Source organism: Epinephelus fuscoguttatus, linkage group LG20 (genome assembly GCF_011397635.1).
Source record: "Epinephelus fuscoguttatus linkage group LG20, E.fuscoguttatus.final_Chr_v1".
In the NCBI taxonomy this organism is placed as follows: Eukaryota; Metazoa; Chordata; class Actinopteri; order Perciformes; family Serranidae; genus Epinephelus; species Epinephelus fuscoguttatus.
Genome location: NC_064771.1, coordinates 4,005,008 through 4,022,256, shown reverse-complemented (window position 1 = coordinate 4,022,256; position 17,249 = coordinate 4,005,008). Strand labels below are relative to the sequence as shown.

The 17,249-nt window shown below is 40.2% G+C and overlaps 1 protein-coding gene across 1 annotated transcript in view; it reads left to right on the top strand.

The window, feature by feature from the left end:
• LOC125880992 (signal transducer and activator of transcription 5B-like) overlaps positions 1–16,403 on the top strand; it is a 43,367-nt gene extending 26,964 nt beyond the window's left edge. The window contains exons 15-19 of the mRNA XM_049563890.1: positions 852–994; positions 1,337–1,492; positions 1,674–1,725; positions 4,955–5,062; positions 10,558–16,403. Of these exons, the coding sequence (XP_049419847.1) occupies positions 852–994; positions 1,337–1,492; positions 1,674–1,725; positions 4,955–5,062; positions 10,558–10,681 (583 nt within the window). The 3' untranslated portion in view covers positions 10,682–16,403. The remainder of the gene's footprint in view (positions 1–851; positions 995–1,336; positions 1,493–1,673; positions 1,726–4,954; positions 5,063–10,557) is intronic.
• Positions 16,404–17,249: the final 846 nt, after the last annotated feature.

Sequence of the window (17,249 nt, the reverse complement as noted above, 5' to 3'; positions counted from 1 at the left end):
TATTATTGTGATTTTAAATATGTATTGCGAGTATTGCGATAACATATATTGCGATATATTGTGATTTATTACCTTTTTTCAACTGTAAATTATGTCCCCAAAGGAAAACTTTGTCAACATCTGTTTTATCTAATAAGATAAAGTTTTCAGCTTGTTCATCTCATTTCAGCCATTTTTTTGCAGCAAAATGCATGTAGTGGACTGAAAAAGCTATTGATTATATTATTCTAGCACGCCTCCTAAAGTTTAATTTGTATTTGTAATAATAATTGATATAATAAAAAATAATAATAAATGGCCCTGCATGAGGATATGATATTGCCACACAAAAATATTGCGGTACTATACTGTATCAATTTTTCCCCCCACCCCTATCTGTTGAACAAGAATTTTTAGGTGACCAACATGTAACTATTAACTTTCATGAACTGAAAACATACTGTAATCACAACAGCTAGAGCTTCCTCTATAATCTATGAATCTGGGCTTACGCCATGGTTACGTTACCTAACCAATGTTGTCACCCTGGTAACAACCTGTCAATGGAGAGCACCCACTGTCAGTCAAAGTGGCCATGTCCTTAATTATGCATAGCTTTAATCCTTAACCCTTAATGACATTTAAACAGGTGAATTTTATGTAAATTCACTCCCTGTACAGTTGTCATTAACATGGAAATTAGCTTTTGAGACCAAAATCGATTTTTTTTTTTTTTTTAAATTTTGTACCAGGCTGTAAACATGTTTATTTCTGCTGTAAAGTTGGGTATTTAAACATGGGGGTCTATGTGCCTTGACTCGCTTTAGAGCCAGCCTCTGCCTCACCTTGTGTGTAAATATGTGTGTTAATAGGGCCATCTTGGGCTTTGTAAACAAGCAGCAGGCACAGGACATGCTGATGTCCAAACCCAACGGCACCTTCTTGCTGCGATTCAGCGACTCTGAGATTGGAGGCATCACCATTGCCTGGGTGGCTGAGAACCCCAACAAACCAGGTACCCAACTGCCGTGCTGCTTTTAAAGCTCTCGTACACTAACTGCAGTTCTTACGGGGATTCATTCTAATTAATTAATCCTTCATTAAATTAACATATAACTAAATGAAATGCATACAAAAACTGCTCTGCTGAAATGCAGCACTTCTTTTGTTTGCTTGAGTATGATTTTCTGCAGTCAGTATTGGCCCTTAATTCCATCTGTGTGCTTATGTGCTCATGCATTCATACATTCATAACATGAAAAGTGTATAGAAATCATCTTAATCCCTGCAACAGTATTATATCATGCCTTGATAAATCCAGTGATTGTAATTCTTGGCTGTGTCTATCTTTTGCTAGGTGAGAGGCTGGTCTGGAATCTGTTGCCTTATACAACTAAGGACTTTTCTATTCGTTCCCTGGCTGACCGCATCAGTGACCTGAACCACCTTCTGTTTCTTTACCCTGACCGGCCCAAAGATGAGGTCTTTGCCAAGTACTACACCCCTCCACTCTGTATGTATCATTTATGCTAATTTCTATTCACACCCAACATCACTGGTATGGGCCAAATACACATCTGCTAATATCAACAATGAAATGAAAAATGCTTTGTTGGCATCTCCAGTACATGGATGGCACTGTAAAGTTGAAAAGACTATGCAATGTAGATTTTAAAGCCGTGTCTCTGTTGCAGCAAAAGCAGTGGATGGATATGTCAAACCACAGATCAAACAAGTTGTGCCAGAGTAAGTTGTTCTTTTTCTTTCTCTTCTGAAACTGTCACAGTTAAATCACTTAAAACTGACAGGACTTAATAACTAACAAAATAATGTGAAAAGTGAGGGTATCTGAATATTTTCTGAACGCACTGTGGACGTGTCATTTAATTTGTGTCTTGAAGTTGAGATGCACATGATTCCATGATGCTGCCATGATGTTGCCATGATGTTGCCATGATGATGCCATGAAGTTGCCATGATGATTCAAAGAATGTGGTTGCAATTAACAGAAGATTATTGCATTGCTATGAACTATACACCACCTAGTTACTTATTTGTAATTTTGACTGTCCTGTAGCTTTGGATTGTATTTTTAGATTAGGGTTATGTAGTGGCACTGGTCATGGTGACACGCAGCAGTGTGTAAGATGAGCATTGGTGTGGCTGTTTAAAGTGGCTGGTGGTTTTGAGTGTTCTTACTAACTTTTTTAACTAACTCTTTTTAACCACTTGTGGAGAATAATGGCAGCAAGGACTCACTCTAGTTTGGGGGGCATCCTTTTCCTTCTGACGTTTTTAAGTCACATTTTACTTGGTGCTTGTGAGCATGGAAAACCTCTCCAGTACAGCCATGACTTCTTATTTCTGCTCCGTGACTCTGGGAAGGGCATCGTGGATTCCTCGTCAGCTTTACCCACGGAGATTAACCAGCTGAATCCTTCTACGGGGAACCGGAGCTGGTCATCCAGGCCAAAACGCACCAGGAAACGGGGGAGACACAGCGGTCTGCGCCAGAGGCTTAAGCGGCAGGGACACCATCGGATACCGCTGCCCACTGTCATCCTGGCTAACGCTCAGTCGCTCCGGAACAAAGTGGAGGAGCTTCAGGGCAATGTCAGGTACCTTGCAGAGTACAGGGACACCTGTGTCCTCGCCCTCACTGAGACCTGGCTTAAGGAGCATGATCCATCCCCGGATCTGGAGATTGATGGATTTGGAGTTCCATATCTCCTTGACAGAGACCCCGCAGTGACCGGCAAGTCACTCGGCAGGGGTGTGTGTCTCTATGTTAATAAAAACTGGTGTACTACGGTGGTTGTCAGGGAGACATTATGCACCAAAGACATTGAACTATTGTCTGTATTACTGCTACCCCATTATTTACCCAGAGAATTCCCACAGTTATTCATCACTCTGGTTTATATTCACCCAAAGGCTAACGCCGATGTAGCCACTAGGGCTATGCTAAAAACTGTGCAGCGGCTGCAGGAGATAGCACCAGATGCACCGCAGTTTATATTGGGTGATTTTAATCATTATAAACCATCAAAGTCCTTGTGTAACTTTTACCAATATATGACGTGTCCCACTCGACATGTAAAGTGTCTGGACCTTTGTTTTGGTTCCATAAAGAGAGCGTACAAATCTTTCAGAAGAGCTCCGCTGGGTATGTCGGACCACAGTGCGGTGTACTTAGTTCCGTCTTACAAATCTGTCCTGAAGAGAAACAAGCCAGAGAGACGTTTGGTTCCGGTTTGGTCAGAGGAATCAATTTACTGTCTCCAAGATTGCTTGCATGATACGGACTGGGATCTGTTTAGAAATGTCTGTGAGGACCTGGATGAACTCACTGATGTTGTCTCCTCATATGTTTCCTTTTGTGAGAGCTCTATAATTCCACGGAAGGAAATTTCCCTTTATCCTCACAATAAGCCGTGGGTGACAAAAGGTGTCAAAAAAAATAATTAATCAGAGGAATATTTGCTTCTTGCAGGGTGACACCACACAATATAGAGAGCTTCAAAAGCAGCTCAAAAAGGAGCTCAATGTTGCCAGGCGCAAGTATAAAGACAAAGTTGAGAGCATGTTAAGTACAGGCAGCTCCCGCCCTGCTTGGGAGGGCATAAAATCTATGATGGGGATGCAACACAAGAAGTGTAACATATCCCTTAATGGGAAACCTGATCTGGTCCTCTCGGACGAACTGAACAGTTTTTATAATCGTTTTAATGCCTGTGACTTTAGTGATGAACTGTCAGTTTTTAAAAACACTGTCTCCTCACAGAACAGTGTTGTTGTTGACAGGAACACAGTTTGTAGACTTTTTCAGTGTGTCAGGGAGAGGAAAAGTCCAGGCCTGGATGGCACTGGAGGTCAGGTCCTCAAGAACTGTGCTGTCCAGCTGGCAGATATTTTTAGTTTTATTTTTTCAATGTCCCTCCAGCTTCACAAGGTCCCTTCACTCTGGAAGAATTCTATTATAGTTCCAGTACCCAAATATGCATCTCCAAAATCACTAAATGACTTCAGACCTGTCGCACTGACCTCCCTTGTTATGAAGTCATTTTACTCTTGTTTTATTGAATCCATCCTCACCTTCTCCTTCATTTGTTGGTACGGCTCCCTCTCCCTCAGAAACAAAAACAGACTGCAGGGTATTGTAAGAGTATGCAGCAAAATTGCAGGTATTAGCCTGAATGACCTCACTGCCCTTTACCAGCTCAGAACTTTAAGCAAAGTCCGTTCCATCCTCGGGGACCAGAGCCACCCCTTGGCTGGTGAATTCCTGCTGCTTCCGTCGGGGCGTAGGTACATCCTGCCAAAATGCAGGACTAACAGACTAAAACATTCCTTTTTCCCTGCTGCTATTGCTCTCCTGAATAAGTGACTGACCTGCTCTTCATTTTTTTTGTTGTCTCTGGTTATTTATTGTTGTCTGAGTGATTGTTGTTTAATTGTTTGTTTAGTACTGCTGGCTGTACAACAAATTGCCCCACAGGGATAATAAAGACTCCTTGAACCTTGAACCTAGATGTTTGTTTGTAGTTAGTTAACCCATAATAAGTCTGTGGAACCTGTAAGAGTTAACTGTTGGGGTGGTGTAAAGCACACTGAAAGTATAGTTGCCATTAAACATTAAAGGAGTTTTTTTGGGGAGTTTTTCCTTATCCGCTGCGAGGGTCATAAGGACAAAGGGATGTCGTATGCTGTAAAGCCCTGTGAGGCAAATTGTGATTTGTGATATTGGGCTGTATAAATAAAATTGATTGATTGATTGATTGATTGATTAAATGTATGTCTATAAGGTATAACAAAATTAATTTTTGACCAACACCTGCCAGCCAGTCAAAAATGAGTGTTATTCTTAGTAAAATATGTCATTATTATAAGGTGTTGTAAGTCAGTCATTACGGCTAGACATGCCAAATATTATTTTATTGATTTATATATCCATGATCTCATACGTCCCTGGCAGATTCACCACCCCGAACCCTGAACCCAGTGGAGGAACTCCTACATTCATGGACCAAACCCCTTCTCCGTCTGTGAGCCACCCCAACAACTTTGGTGTCTACCCTTCTATGTAAGCACATTCCTCTTTTATTTACCTGTAGGGAGTTTATTTGTTTTGTTATGGTATTGCTGCAGCTACTTAAAGGACAACTTCGGTATTTTTCAACCTGGGCTCTATTTCCCTATGTGTATGTGTGCATATGATTCATGGGTACCACTCGTTCTAAAATTGGTTCAGTATTGAGCCGCGAAACAAGCTAAAACGGTAATGGGGGCAAATGCGTCCCGTATAAAAGTGCTTTTTTTCGCCACTGACCGGTTCAGATCGCCAGTGTTATCTCTGTAGATAGCATATTGTAGCGGCCCTGGGGCAGTGGTGAGTGTGAATGAGTGGAGTCAGCTGTCAGTCAGTGTTGCAGCAGAGAGGCCGAGGGCGTCCCCGCTCGGTATTGTAAATGAGTATGTGTGTGTGAAGTGTGTGTTTTTCGCCACTGACCAGTTCAGATTGCCAGTGTCATCTCTGTAAATAGCATGCTAACTTAGCCTCTCCCTTACCTCTGTGCTGTGTGATGTCACGAGCTTTGCTCCACTGTGTCTGTAGCTCTCTCTACTCATGGGACAGCCGTTTTCTTGAGGAAGAGGTCTTTCAGAATTGGATGTCTTCTCTTCTTTGGCTGGCAGTAGTCATCTTGGGAGAAGTGAGCACTGCAGACCCGATGGTCTGGAGAGGAGTGTTAGCATCCATTTAAAGCACAACTAGCCACAACTTCAGCATCTCGCCGTCCGACAAAGGCAGCCTATGAAAGCTGTAACTTACGGGATGTTGCACGACATCCTGTTCTTGCGTTCGGGAAAAAGGCCTGTTTATTTAAGCACTCCAAAAACTCCAGAGGGTAGCACGTAAAAGACTCCTTCCTCTGACTCTTCTAGCGTAACACACTTCACACACACATACTCATTTACATTACCAAGTGGGGATGCCATCCGCTTTTCTGCTCCAACACTGACTGACAGCTGACTCCACTCATTCACACTCACCACTGCCCCAGGGCCGCTACAATATGCTATCTACAGAGATAACACTGGCGATCTGTACTGGTCAGTGGCGAAAAAAAGCACTTTTATACAGGACGCATTTGCCCCCATTACCGTTTTAGTTTGTTTCGCGGCCTAATACTGAACCAATTTTAGAACGAGTGGTACCCATGAATCATGTGCATACATACACATGGGGAAATAGAGCCCAGGTTGAAAAATACCGAAGTTGTCCTTTTAAAATGGCTATTAGCGATATTTTTAAGATAACAGTGTATCAAATGACAATCTTACTGGTGTCTCTCATAGTGATGAACCTATACAGAATTGTGAGTTAAATCCGTAGCTTTCCTCGACTTTACTGAGAGCTTTATAGACCACTCTGACATCATGCTAACAACAGTCACATCTGGGTAGACAACTGGCATTTGATTACATTTGCGGACATATGTTAAATCTGCAAACTTGCTGATTTCTGTTGTCATTATCAGCCGTAACTGTGTTGTTTAAAGATATATAGTTAAACACAGTGGTCCAACCAATCCAGTGTTTCTGCTGTGCTTATTTTATGTACCCTGCTGCTTTGCTAGCATTTTAGATAAACCAAATCTACTTGCAAAGAAGCCCAGCAATGTACTTCTGTTGACAGGAGCAGCAAAACATATTTTAGCAACCTTAAAAAATTGAAAGCAGTGTTAACTGTATGCTATATTTGAATATTTGCTCTGCTTTAACTTACACACTGAACAATCAAGGCTGCTGTGGAAAAGCAACTCAGTGAACTATTAAGTAAAATTACTATTTTTGTCAGTGGAGTCGGGAGGCTTTGATATAATGGCTTCAGTTAACAGTCAGAAAAGTCTGTCTCACAGCAAGGTAAAGCAGTAAAAAATATTCTAAATGTAGCAACACTTAAACTGATATTGCTTTTTTAGGTGGCTAAAAACTTGCCAATTAGGCAGTGTTTGCTCAGTGCCGTTTGAATTTATGTACATGGTGCTAGGATTTTATACCTAGAGGTTAATGTAGATAAACATTGTGATTCGGTCTGTAGTGAGTTTAAGCTCATTGTTTTTTAACTTTACTGTTTTGGTTCACTCTCACTTCTCTCGGTGTCGTGTTCAGCAGTAGCAGGCAGCTGTTAAGAAAGAAAATGCTCTGATAAAGCCACTGCACACTACCACCACTCCTAATGAATGATAAGGCTGCTCTGTAACTGCTGGATGTGTTAATAAGCAACTGTTGGCTAACGAGTTCACCATATAAGTCAATGTTGTGTTCACAACTTGTTTTCACTGCCCCCAAATGGCCAAAAACATCAGTTATTTCAGGTATAAGTAAAGCTCCAGTGTGTAGGATTCTGAGCCATCTATTGGCATAAATGGAATATAATAAACTTAACCATGTTTTCATTAGTGTATAATCACCTGAAACTAAGAATCAGCGTTTTCATGACTGGTGCCGTAATAGAGGGGACAGCGAGACTTTTTGTCCCCCATCTTTTTGTGCGCACAAGAAGACTCCGCGGGCTCTATTATTGTGAACCTAGGGGTCAGCCAGCTCGCAGTTGGGTGCACCCTGTCAAGTGTGTCGGGAGTGTACCAAACACACCTTTGGTCATTTTGGCACACCTGTGGCGCACTTGGGCAATGGGCAAGGGTGGGATCAGAAAGAACCTAGGTGGGTACATTAAAAGCTGTGACAATCATGGCTTATTACATTCACTACTTTCACCCCATCTAATCGCAGCTTTCTCTGTCATGATGCACTGACATTTTTGGGCACCCCAAACTTATTGTGGTCTGGGCCTTGGGACAAATGTGAAGCTCCAGGCAACATTTTGGCCATTCTTGTGCTGGGCAGCCGTTACCCCACTTAACTGGTGTTTAGAATAGATTCACTGCGTCAAAGACTGACTGGAACAGACAGTCCTGAAAGAGTTAAAAGCACAGCGTGAAGTTTTAAGAGATTCACAATTTCTCATGAAGCTGTGTGAACTTTTTTCAATCTGTCCTGTCTCCAATATGCCTGTTGATGTGCAGTAGAAACTATGTAGAATAAGCACTGAGAGATGTGAGGTTATTTTAAAACACTCTGATGCAGGTTGCACAAATTGTAAGCAGTATATCTGCTGTGCATAATTGCAGTTCAACAGAGAGCAACATCACTCTAAGTAGAGCCTGCAGAAGGAACAGATATCTGCTGCCTTTAGACGGCTGTCAAGAAAGTTCCCTGTGTAAGGCCTACAGTAAAGGTTCACCAGAGAACATGAGTGTTGATATTTATATGTTGAAAAGAACCTTTCCCAGCATCTGCAAGCTGTTATAGCAAGGAGAAAGAGCCCAACTTGGTTAAAGCATGCAGTCTTCTTATGACATGACGCCTTCATCTTTGCCCCACTGTGTTTAACCAAGTCGGCACCTCTGTTTTTTTTTGGTTTTTTTTACCTTAGAATGAATGAGTGTTTATATTTACATGAATGGCAGGTCCTCTTCCACGGAGTCCGCCATGTTGTTTCTATAGCAGCCCAGAACCAACAAACCAAACACTGACTCTAAATAAGGGGTATTAGGTTTTCATGTCGACCACCATAATTCTCCTACATGTAGTCAGCGCCCTCACCACTAGATCCTACACGCTTGACCTTTAAGTAAAGGTTGTTAACCCTTCATCCACTACTGTGAGCCAGCTGTGTGCGAATATGTCCATAAACACAGACAATCAGTGTAGTATAAGCAGAATATAAATGAGGAGTAATAAATATACTGCTCAGAGTTGTCTAAAGCCAACAACTGTGAGAAACAATTTTATGTTTTAGCTTAATGTTTCATGGGAAACTCACGGGATATTTGTCTGTCAGTCCCCAAAATACTACTACTACTACCAATGATGATGATGATGATGATAATGATAATAATAATAATAATGATCTTTGTTTCTATAGCACCTTTAATGCAAGAAATGCACAACAAAGTGCTTTATAATAAGGGCATTATCCATGCTTCACATGAAAATAGACAGAATAAACATTAAACAGAACTGATTCATAAAATCATAGAATTGTAAAACTATAATTATAAAATCAAGTAAAATTTTAAAAGCGTTGCAGCCACGTGAAGCATAAATAGAAGTGTCAGACCTGAATCAGGAAAGTCAGAGCTAGTTAAAAGATAAAGTGAACCGATCCATTTTTAGTTTTCTTTTATAAATATTTAGTGCGCTAGCTACCTTGATATCTATACATAGTGTGTTCCATAGCTTTAGGGTGTTATTGACAAAGGAATCATCCCCAATCTTCTTGTGGCTGTTGCTGGGAACCTCCAATAAACCAGCAGCAGATGATCGCATTGTTCTTGGAGGCAAACAGTTAACAAGGGAGTTAGCAATGTAGCTGGGTCCCAGCCCATTTAGTGCTTTGTATACAAGGAGGAAGAGCTTAAAATAAATTCTAAATGTAACAGGAAGCCAGTGCAGAGCAGCTAAGACTGGCCTGATGTGCTCTCTCCTCTTGGTACAGGTTAATAGCTGAGCTGCAGAGTTTTGAATGAGCTGAAGTCTCTCAGTGGTGTTTTTTTGGAAGGCCAGAAAAAAGTGCATTACAGTAGTCAAGTGGGCTTGAAATAGGCATGGATCAATTTCTTGGCATCTTTTCCATTTAGTAATGGCCACACCTTAGCTATGTTTCTGAAGTGGAAAAATATGTTTTTGTTGTTAATGTGGGACTTGAAGCTTAGATCTTAGATCACCAATATTACACCAAGACTTGTCACCAGAATTATTCCAGGGAGTTAAATTCCTCGGATTATTAAGCAGCATTTCTCTTTTTGTTTTCGGGCCAGCAGCTGGATTTCAGTTTTATCTTCATTAAACTTTAAGTACTATTTAAGAAATTGTTGCTCATCCATTTATTTATTGCCAAAAGACAGGTAGTAAGGGAGTTTATGGCTGCAGCGCTGTTTGGCTCAGCAGAGATGTACAGTTGTGTGTCATCCGCATAACTATGGAAACAAACATTGTGTTCTCTAATGATGTCACCAAGTAGCAGCATGTACAGTGAGAATAATAATGGACCAAGGCAGCTCCCTTGTGCAACCCCAAATCAGAGGTCATGTTTCTCAGACACATAATCTCCAGGACTGACATAAACCTTTCTACCTTTGATGTTTATTTTTAACCACTGTAACACACAGTCAGAAAGACCAATCAGCTTTTCAAGATGATTGATTAAGATGACATGGTCAATCAATCAATATGTGTGTATGAGAACAAGTTGAATGCTGCAAGGAAATTCCCCTGTGCATTTCTGTAAGACAGAGTCATGTCATCATGTTTGACTAATGCTGGTTTGAGATAGTAGTTTTATGTGTTATAAGGAATGTAGTTTTATGTGTTATTTAGAGTATACTTTGCTCAAGTATATACTGGGTGATACTAATGAGGTATGATGTAGAAAATCCAACAAGAAAAGCTAATTTTCCCATGAACCTCCCTCATAAAGTGTGTCATCCATGTCTGCTGTTGTCCTGTCAGGAGTGACACCATGTTGGATGCAGATGGAGACTTCGACCTGGAAGACACAATGGACGTGGCTCGTCATGTGGAGGAGCTGCTCCGCAGGCCTATGGCCAACCAGTGGAGCAGTCAGCAGTCCTGAACCTGAAACCGAACCTGCTGCACACCTTCAGGTGTCCGTCTTACCTAACAGAAACACCCACAAATGTAGCCACAGCAAAACATTTCCTGTGTTCCATCAGTCCCTCTGGCAGATCCACATCACAGTGAATATTCTGTTTTAGTTCCCACAGAGGTTTTAAAAGAGAACAGGTCTGGTAATGAACAACCATCCACTAACCCAAGTGTCTTTGTAGAGAAAATAATCATACATTCAGAATCAATATTATTAATATTTGACAGAGGCTGGTGTTAATGCCCTCTCTCACTTACCATAGTTTCTCAGGGTTTGTGTGTAGCAGGTTTGGGTCAATGGGATTTATACAAAAAGATATACAGTCATTTTTTATGTTAGCTTTGCAGTCATATATGCCTGATGAGCTTTTAGCTGGCAATGAGAGACTTTTGCATAAAAAAGTCACAGTAGACAAACTGTTTTTAGAGATTTGTGTTTTTAAGCCTGGAAATGTAGAAAGGAATTGCTGAAGGTCACCAGTTGTTCACCCAAAGTAGTAGAAAGTACTGATTAACTGTATTTGTGTTAGAGGGGTACTCCAGTGGTTTTAGTATTTCATTTTTATAAAGTTGGGGGAAATCAGGACAGATAGATTAAAAAACAAAAACAAAGAAGTGGTGCAAGTCAAGTCCACTAATGATTGCCAAAATATCCTGGCTTTAATCTTGTTTGTAGATGAAGCTCCAAAAAGACTGGATCCATTACCTTCCCATAATGCAACTCAGTGACATCTCCCTCTCTTGCACACCACATTTAACTTCACACCACCAGTCATTTATAAAGTCTCCAAACACTCTGGAGGCATGACAAACTCCTCTAAAACCATAGAAGACTGCATACAGCTGTTTTCACAGGCTGTATATAGCAAAATATACTGATGTGGTCATGCATGCACACAGATTGCTAAACCACACAAGTGAGGGTTTTTATTAGTTATAAAGAATATTTGGAGGATTGCACAGACAAGGTGGATTCATTGCAATGATAAGACTTCTACACTTCAGAATAGGTGAAGTGTTAGAGTAGTGTAATTTGTTATTTATACTCACTAAATAGCGGCACAGGTTAATAATCCAGGCTAAAAAGGTATAATACTTTAACACCTGTCCTCTCCTTAGTGATGCACGTAATAGTGATCATCAGCCATTCAGAGCAGAGTATGCGTCAGACACCGTGTAAGTGCTGTTTGATTTTTAATACATCATTTACAGTATACTTTAAAACTTCAATTTAAAGCACAGCCGGGGATAAATACTGAGTCCCTTTTATTCTCCAGGTGTTGCTACATGTTTTGACAAATAAACGTCTCACTGGTTGCCATTAATGCTGGAAAACAGTTTATTTATATAGAATTTTTTGGGATATAAAACCTCTCAAAGCCCACCGGGTCGTTTGCTCCCTGCTTGAGGTAGTTCTAACTTGCTTAGATCGCACATACAGATATAAATGTGTAACCTTTTGTCACTATGGACATACTATACATTGTTAGCTCAGTTAGATTCTCCACAATTCAATCATTCAGTTTATTTTAGTGAAACCATGAGCACCAAAGAACAATTCATACAGATATACTGTCGTTGAAAACAACAGAGACAAAAAAGTGGTGACTCCCTACCTTTGAACCTTTGAAATCTGAATATGTCCATTTTATTTAGTCATGTAAGGGTCCAGTAATCAAAAGAATCAAAACCATATTTATGAAAATAAATCCAAGCTGTGAATATTATATGAATCCACTGCTAACTCTATGCTAACTGCGTTCATCAAACAAAGACCGCACTTTAACTCAAACATTATTTTCTTTTCTTTACCTTCCTCTGTTTAGTGTTCTCTCCATTCTCACTACTTTCCTCTTCTTTCTTCACTTTCACTTCTGTGATGCCAGCATACTGTCTAAAATCACACACTGAAGCATGATGCCCCTGTTGTTTGGTTCTGTGTAAAGATGCAAAGAAGGGCCCTTAAGAGGGACTTTTCAGTGGTTCTATAGGGCCATCTCTGTGTAAAAAGGGCTTCTCCGTCTCTGTTTATCAGGTGGGCCTAGATGTGTTGTTTATCAGAGCTAGATCAAATGAATGATTCATTATTGATATGCTATTCGATAGCCTAATTTTTATACAAGTAATATTCATAGTGCTAGAAAAAAAAACAATTAAATAGTATTTCCCATCTTTCCTGAGCAAAAGTTTGTGCAAAAGGAATCAAAGGCCTGTCAGAAACATCAACCAGTTGAGTTCAGTATTTGAAGCAAATAAAAGCTCAGGATATTAACTGAAGTTTTGCGGTATGTGATGAAGTGTAGGTTAGGGATATATTGAGAAATAAAACAACAATCAAAAAGGATTTGTGAAATGGCAGAGATGGTGGATCTCACTCTTTATAGCAGCGAAAGAGCCAGTAGAGAATACAGGATATTATAGTTACTAGTCTAGTTACTAGTCTGTATTTCATTGAGCTCACGTGTAAATACTACATTTTATGAATTAAAAAGTTTTCTTAGAGAAATCTATCCCCACTTTTATTCATATTGTTGGATGCATCTTTCATTGAGGCTGAGTTGTCTGCACTAGAACCAGTGGAGTTCCCCTTTAGGTATGAGTCAGAGCCATGTCTCTAAATGGAGGATATCTTGTTTTGGAACCTAGTGGCCTGCACTCTCACTGTACACCATAAGTTATTACTCATATTGTAACTGAAAGCAAGTGACCACTGTGTTGTTTAACCTCTAATAGTATTAACTGCCCGGCTGACACATAAAGTGAGTTTGACATTTAACTTTTGTGAGCCTAAACTTGACTAAAACTGTTATCATATTTCACAACAGACTGATAAAATATTTCAATCCAGTCCTGAGCGGTCAAACCCAGACTCAGGGCCGAATTCACAAAGAATGAACTGCGGCCGCTGATAGCACCTTGAATTGCACTTCACTTGCACCCGCAGTTTGCTCCGTCTTAACATCCTATTCACAAAGGATATTGCACTAATGATATACCAGCGCAAACACGCCCACAAAGTTTGGCAGCTGAGTGCAGTTTGGCCCTGATTTGCCCCTGATTGCAATAAGCCACACATGTATGGCAAAGTATAAATGCTGGCTTTGCGCCAAGAACACCGTGGCAGAACAATGGCAGACTTTGTTTGGCAAAGTACTGAATACTTTATACCCTCATGTCTGCTGGTGAGTCAGTCTAACAGTGTCGGATGGGTTGAGGCTGTGGATTTGACCAAGTTTGACCACTTTATCACTATTCCCTCTCACTTGTAGCTGTTGTTTCGTTATCTTTTGAATTTAATATGAATTATGGAACCGTTTTTGTTCACGTTTGTTTCCCCCGTTTCGTAAAATAAATTATTGAAAGTTGCTTTTGAAGTGCGTGACAGAAGTGCGTTTTGAGAACGACCACAGATTGTCACCTTTTCAATGCATCAGTATCTTCGGATGCCATTAAAGTAATAATGATCAAAGTAATAATGATTATAATAATAATGTCAAAATATTATTTACAGACTAATTTAACAGACGATCACTGCTGCCACGATCACTGGAAAGCCTGGGCAAGAGGCTTCCACAGAGGAGCGCCCAGTTTGCACCAGCTTTCTAAAGACGTTATTTACTTCACTCAAACTGCGTGTGGCTGTTAGCGCTGGTGTTAGTGAATTAGACGTTGTTTATCAATGAGGCTCATTTGCATAGAAATGGCCAATTTTTCCGCCAAATATATGCATATTACCTCATTTAAATACGTGCAAATAACACCAGAGCACTGAGAAACAATCTGCTTGGCAACGCAGTTAGTGGAGCATTTCACCCTCTGCACGTGCTTTGTGAATTAGACAGTATCTGTTTGCTCCATTTTTACCAGTTTAGCAGCCGCGAAAGCCATGCAATCCTTTTGTGAATTTGGCCCTCAGTGGGCAGTGGAGTCAAAAAATGACATGAGAGTGACATGTTCATAAAGAATCTTAAACATATTCCATTTATGAAAATATGTTGTTGAAATGGAACCTTAAGTTCTTGTGTTTGCTGTCTTACAAGCTAAGCGTAGTTGTCTGTCAGTGGACTGCTTTAGGAGAATGCTCATACCTCATACTTTGTAATAGTTCTTTCAGTCAAAAGTATGTGTTGACTATGTGTTCAACACTGCTTCTGAAAGTACTTCAGTACAATCATGTCAGATCTGCACTCTCATCATGGATGAACTCTTGATCAGGCTGAATCCTGCCCTGTGTAGAAAGCTTTTTCTCCATTTTCAGTAATAATCTCCAGTAAATGTGTATGTTCTGTGAAGCTTCTGTGTGGAGATACAGAGGCTCTGTAAATCTGTCTGTGCCTTTTGGATTGTTAAGGGACAGCGCTGTCCATACAGGACATTTTAAAGCCATTGCCATTAATGCTGCACTATAACCAGCCTGAACCAAAGAATGTCTATTTTAGAAAACACGACTCACCCGCAATGACGGTTAAAGTGGAAATAGACATTCTTTTTCTTTTTACTTATCATGGGGTAAATGTTGATTGCATAATGTAATGGCTACAGAATAATGACACCATCAGCATTTAGATGGTACCATAGAAATCTCACTTTCACTTAACTCTTGTGAAATTGAAAGTTCTATTTATGGCACAAAGGAATTGGGCCCCTGGTTATTCCTGTGAAAGCTGCTCAGTGGCACATTAAGCCAAAATAGTTCAACTTCCTGATTTAAAATTACCCAATTACTTTTGCATCATAGGACCCATTTCTGCTAACTTGAATTGGTATGAAATGATTTGATTGGGCAGTTCTTCCAGACTTTAAAAATGTTATTGTACCTTATAGATTAAATCCTGATAGTGAATCGAGTTATTTCACGGCGGTTGTGACGCTCAAAAAAATGTATCCAGTGATTCACCTACATCTCTTTCCCAATGTAAGTCTATGGGAGGAAGTCTTCTTGGGCCCAGACATGACAGACCCAGAAGTTGTAATTACATCCTTTGGCCACTATGTCCCATAGACAAAGTCTGGCGCACTTCCTGGGGGCCTGGTCAACCACTGTGCAACCAAAACAGGAAGAGGATAGAGCATTTGTTTTCCCTGGTAGCCGTTGGAAGCTATCCCCAGCTGCCAAAGATTATCAATATATGTTCTATTCCTAGTCACGGAAATGGCTGAGAGTGGAACAACCGGTGTTAACTGTGGTAAACAAAATGCTGTGTGATTTGAAATGTTGTCTGTTTCCACTTTAACACAGTAAACTTCAAGAAAACTCACTGTGAAATAAATGTAGAATCATAATCAACCAAATAATACCTGATGACTCGAGTGTAGAAAGGACACCTTTTCAATGCTTGTGCTACGTTTGCCTCTTATGCTTTTTGTTAGATTGTTAAAGCAGAAACACAAACGTTGATGGTGTACTAACTCTGTAAAAGTGAACAAGCACTTTGATGCTCACACCAGCAGTTATTTGATGTTCTTGCTAATGCAGTATTTCTCCTGCTTGTTTTTGAATCAACTTAATGTACATTTGTTTTGAGTGTAATTGACTTTTCTAGCTCACTGCTGCCATGTGTGCTGGTTTCTGTACAGCATGCAGCCTGTTTGGGAATTTCATATTTACTTCCACATTGTACTTCATGTTGCTGGAAGTTTTATGTTGGGATTTGGGACGTAAAAATAAAAAGGTTTTGTAATGAATCATATCCTACTGTTGTTTATTGATATTTATCAGTATTTTTTTCCTTGTTTAAATTTCTATATTGTTGAGTGTTTCCTAAGAGCCTGATCTGATACTTATTTCATTATCGTATTTATGCTTCCACGCTAGCAACATCTGTCTGTTCCATTCTCATGAAAGTGATATCTCAAGAATAACTTAAGGGTATTTCTTCAAATTTGGCACAAACATCCACTTGGACTCAGTGATGAACAAAATAGATTTTAATCAAAGGTCAAGGCCACTGAGACCTGATCTGTCACATTTTTAAAAAAAAAATTTTTATGATATTTTTTTGGGCTTTTTAGCCTTTAATTGATAGGACAGGCTAGTGTGAAAGAGGGAGAGAGAGAGGGAGTGACATGCAGCAGAGGGCCACAGGCTGGAGTCGAACCCGGACCGCTGCGGCAACAGACTTGTTGATGGGGCGCCTGTTCTACCACTAAGCCACCGACACCCCGATCTGTCCCATTTTTGTGAACGAAATCTCTCAAGAACACATTGAGGGAATTTCTTCAAACTCTGCACAAATATTCACTTGGACCTAACAATGAACTGGGTAGATTTTGTCTGTCAAAGTTCAGGGTCGCTGTGGCCTTGCATCCGTCTCATTGTTGTGAAAGTGATATCTCAAGAACGCCTCGAGGGAATTTCCTCACATTTGGTACAAACATTCACTTGGACTCAATGATGAACTGACTAGATTTGGTGCTCTAAGCTCAAGGTCACTGTGACCTTACATATGTTTGCAAAACATCCATGTGTTACAATATGTAGCTTCTTTGCAGCAGTATCTTTACCTGAAGCACTGTCAACTGTCATGGCTACATAT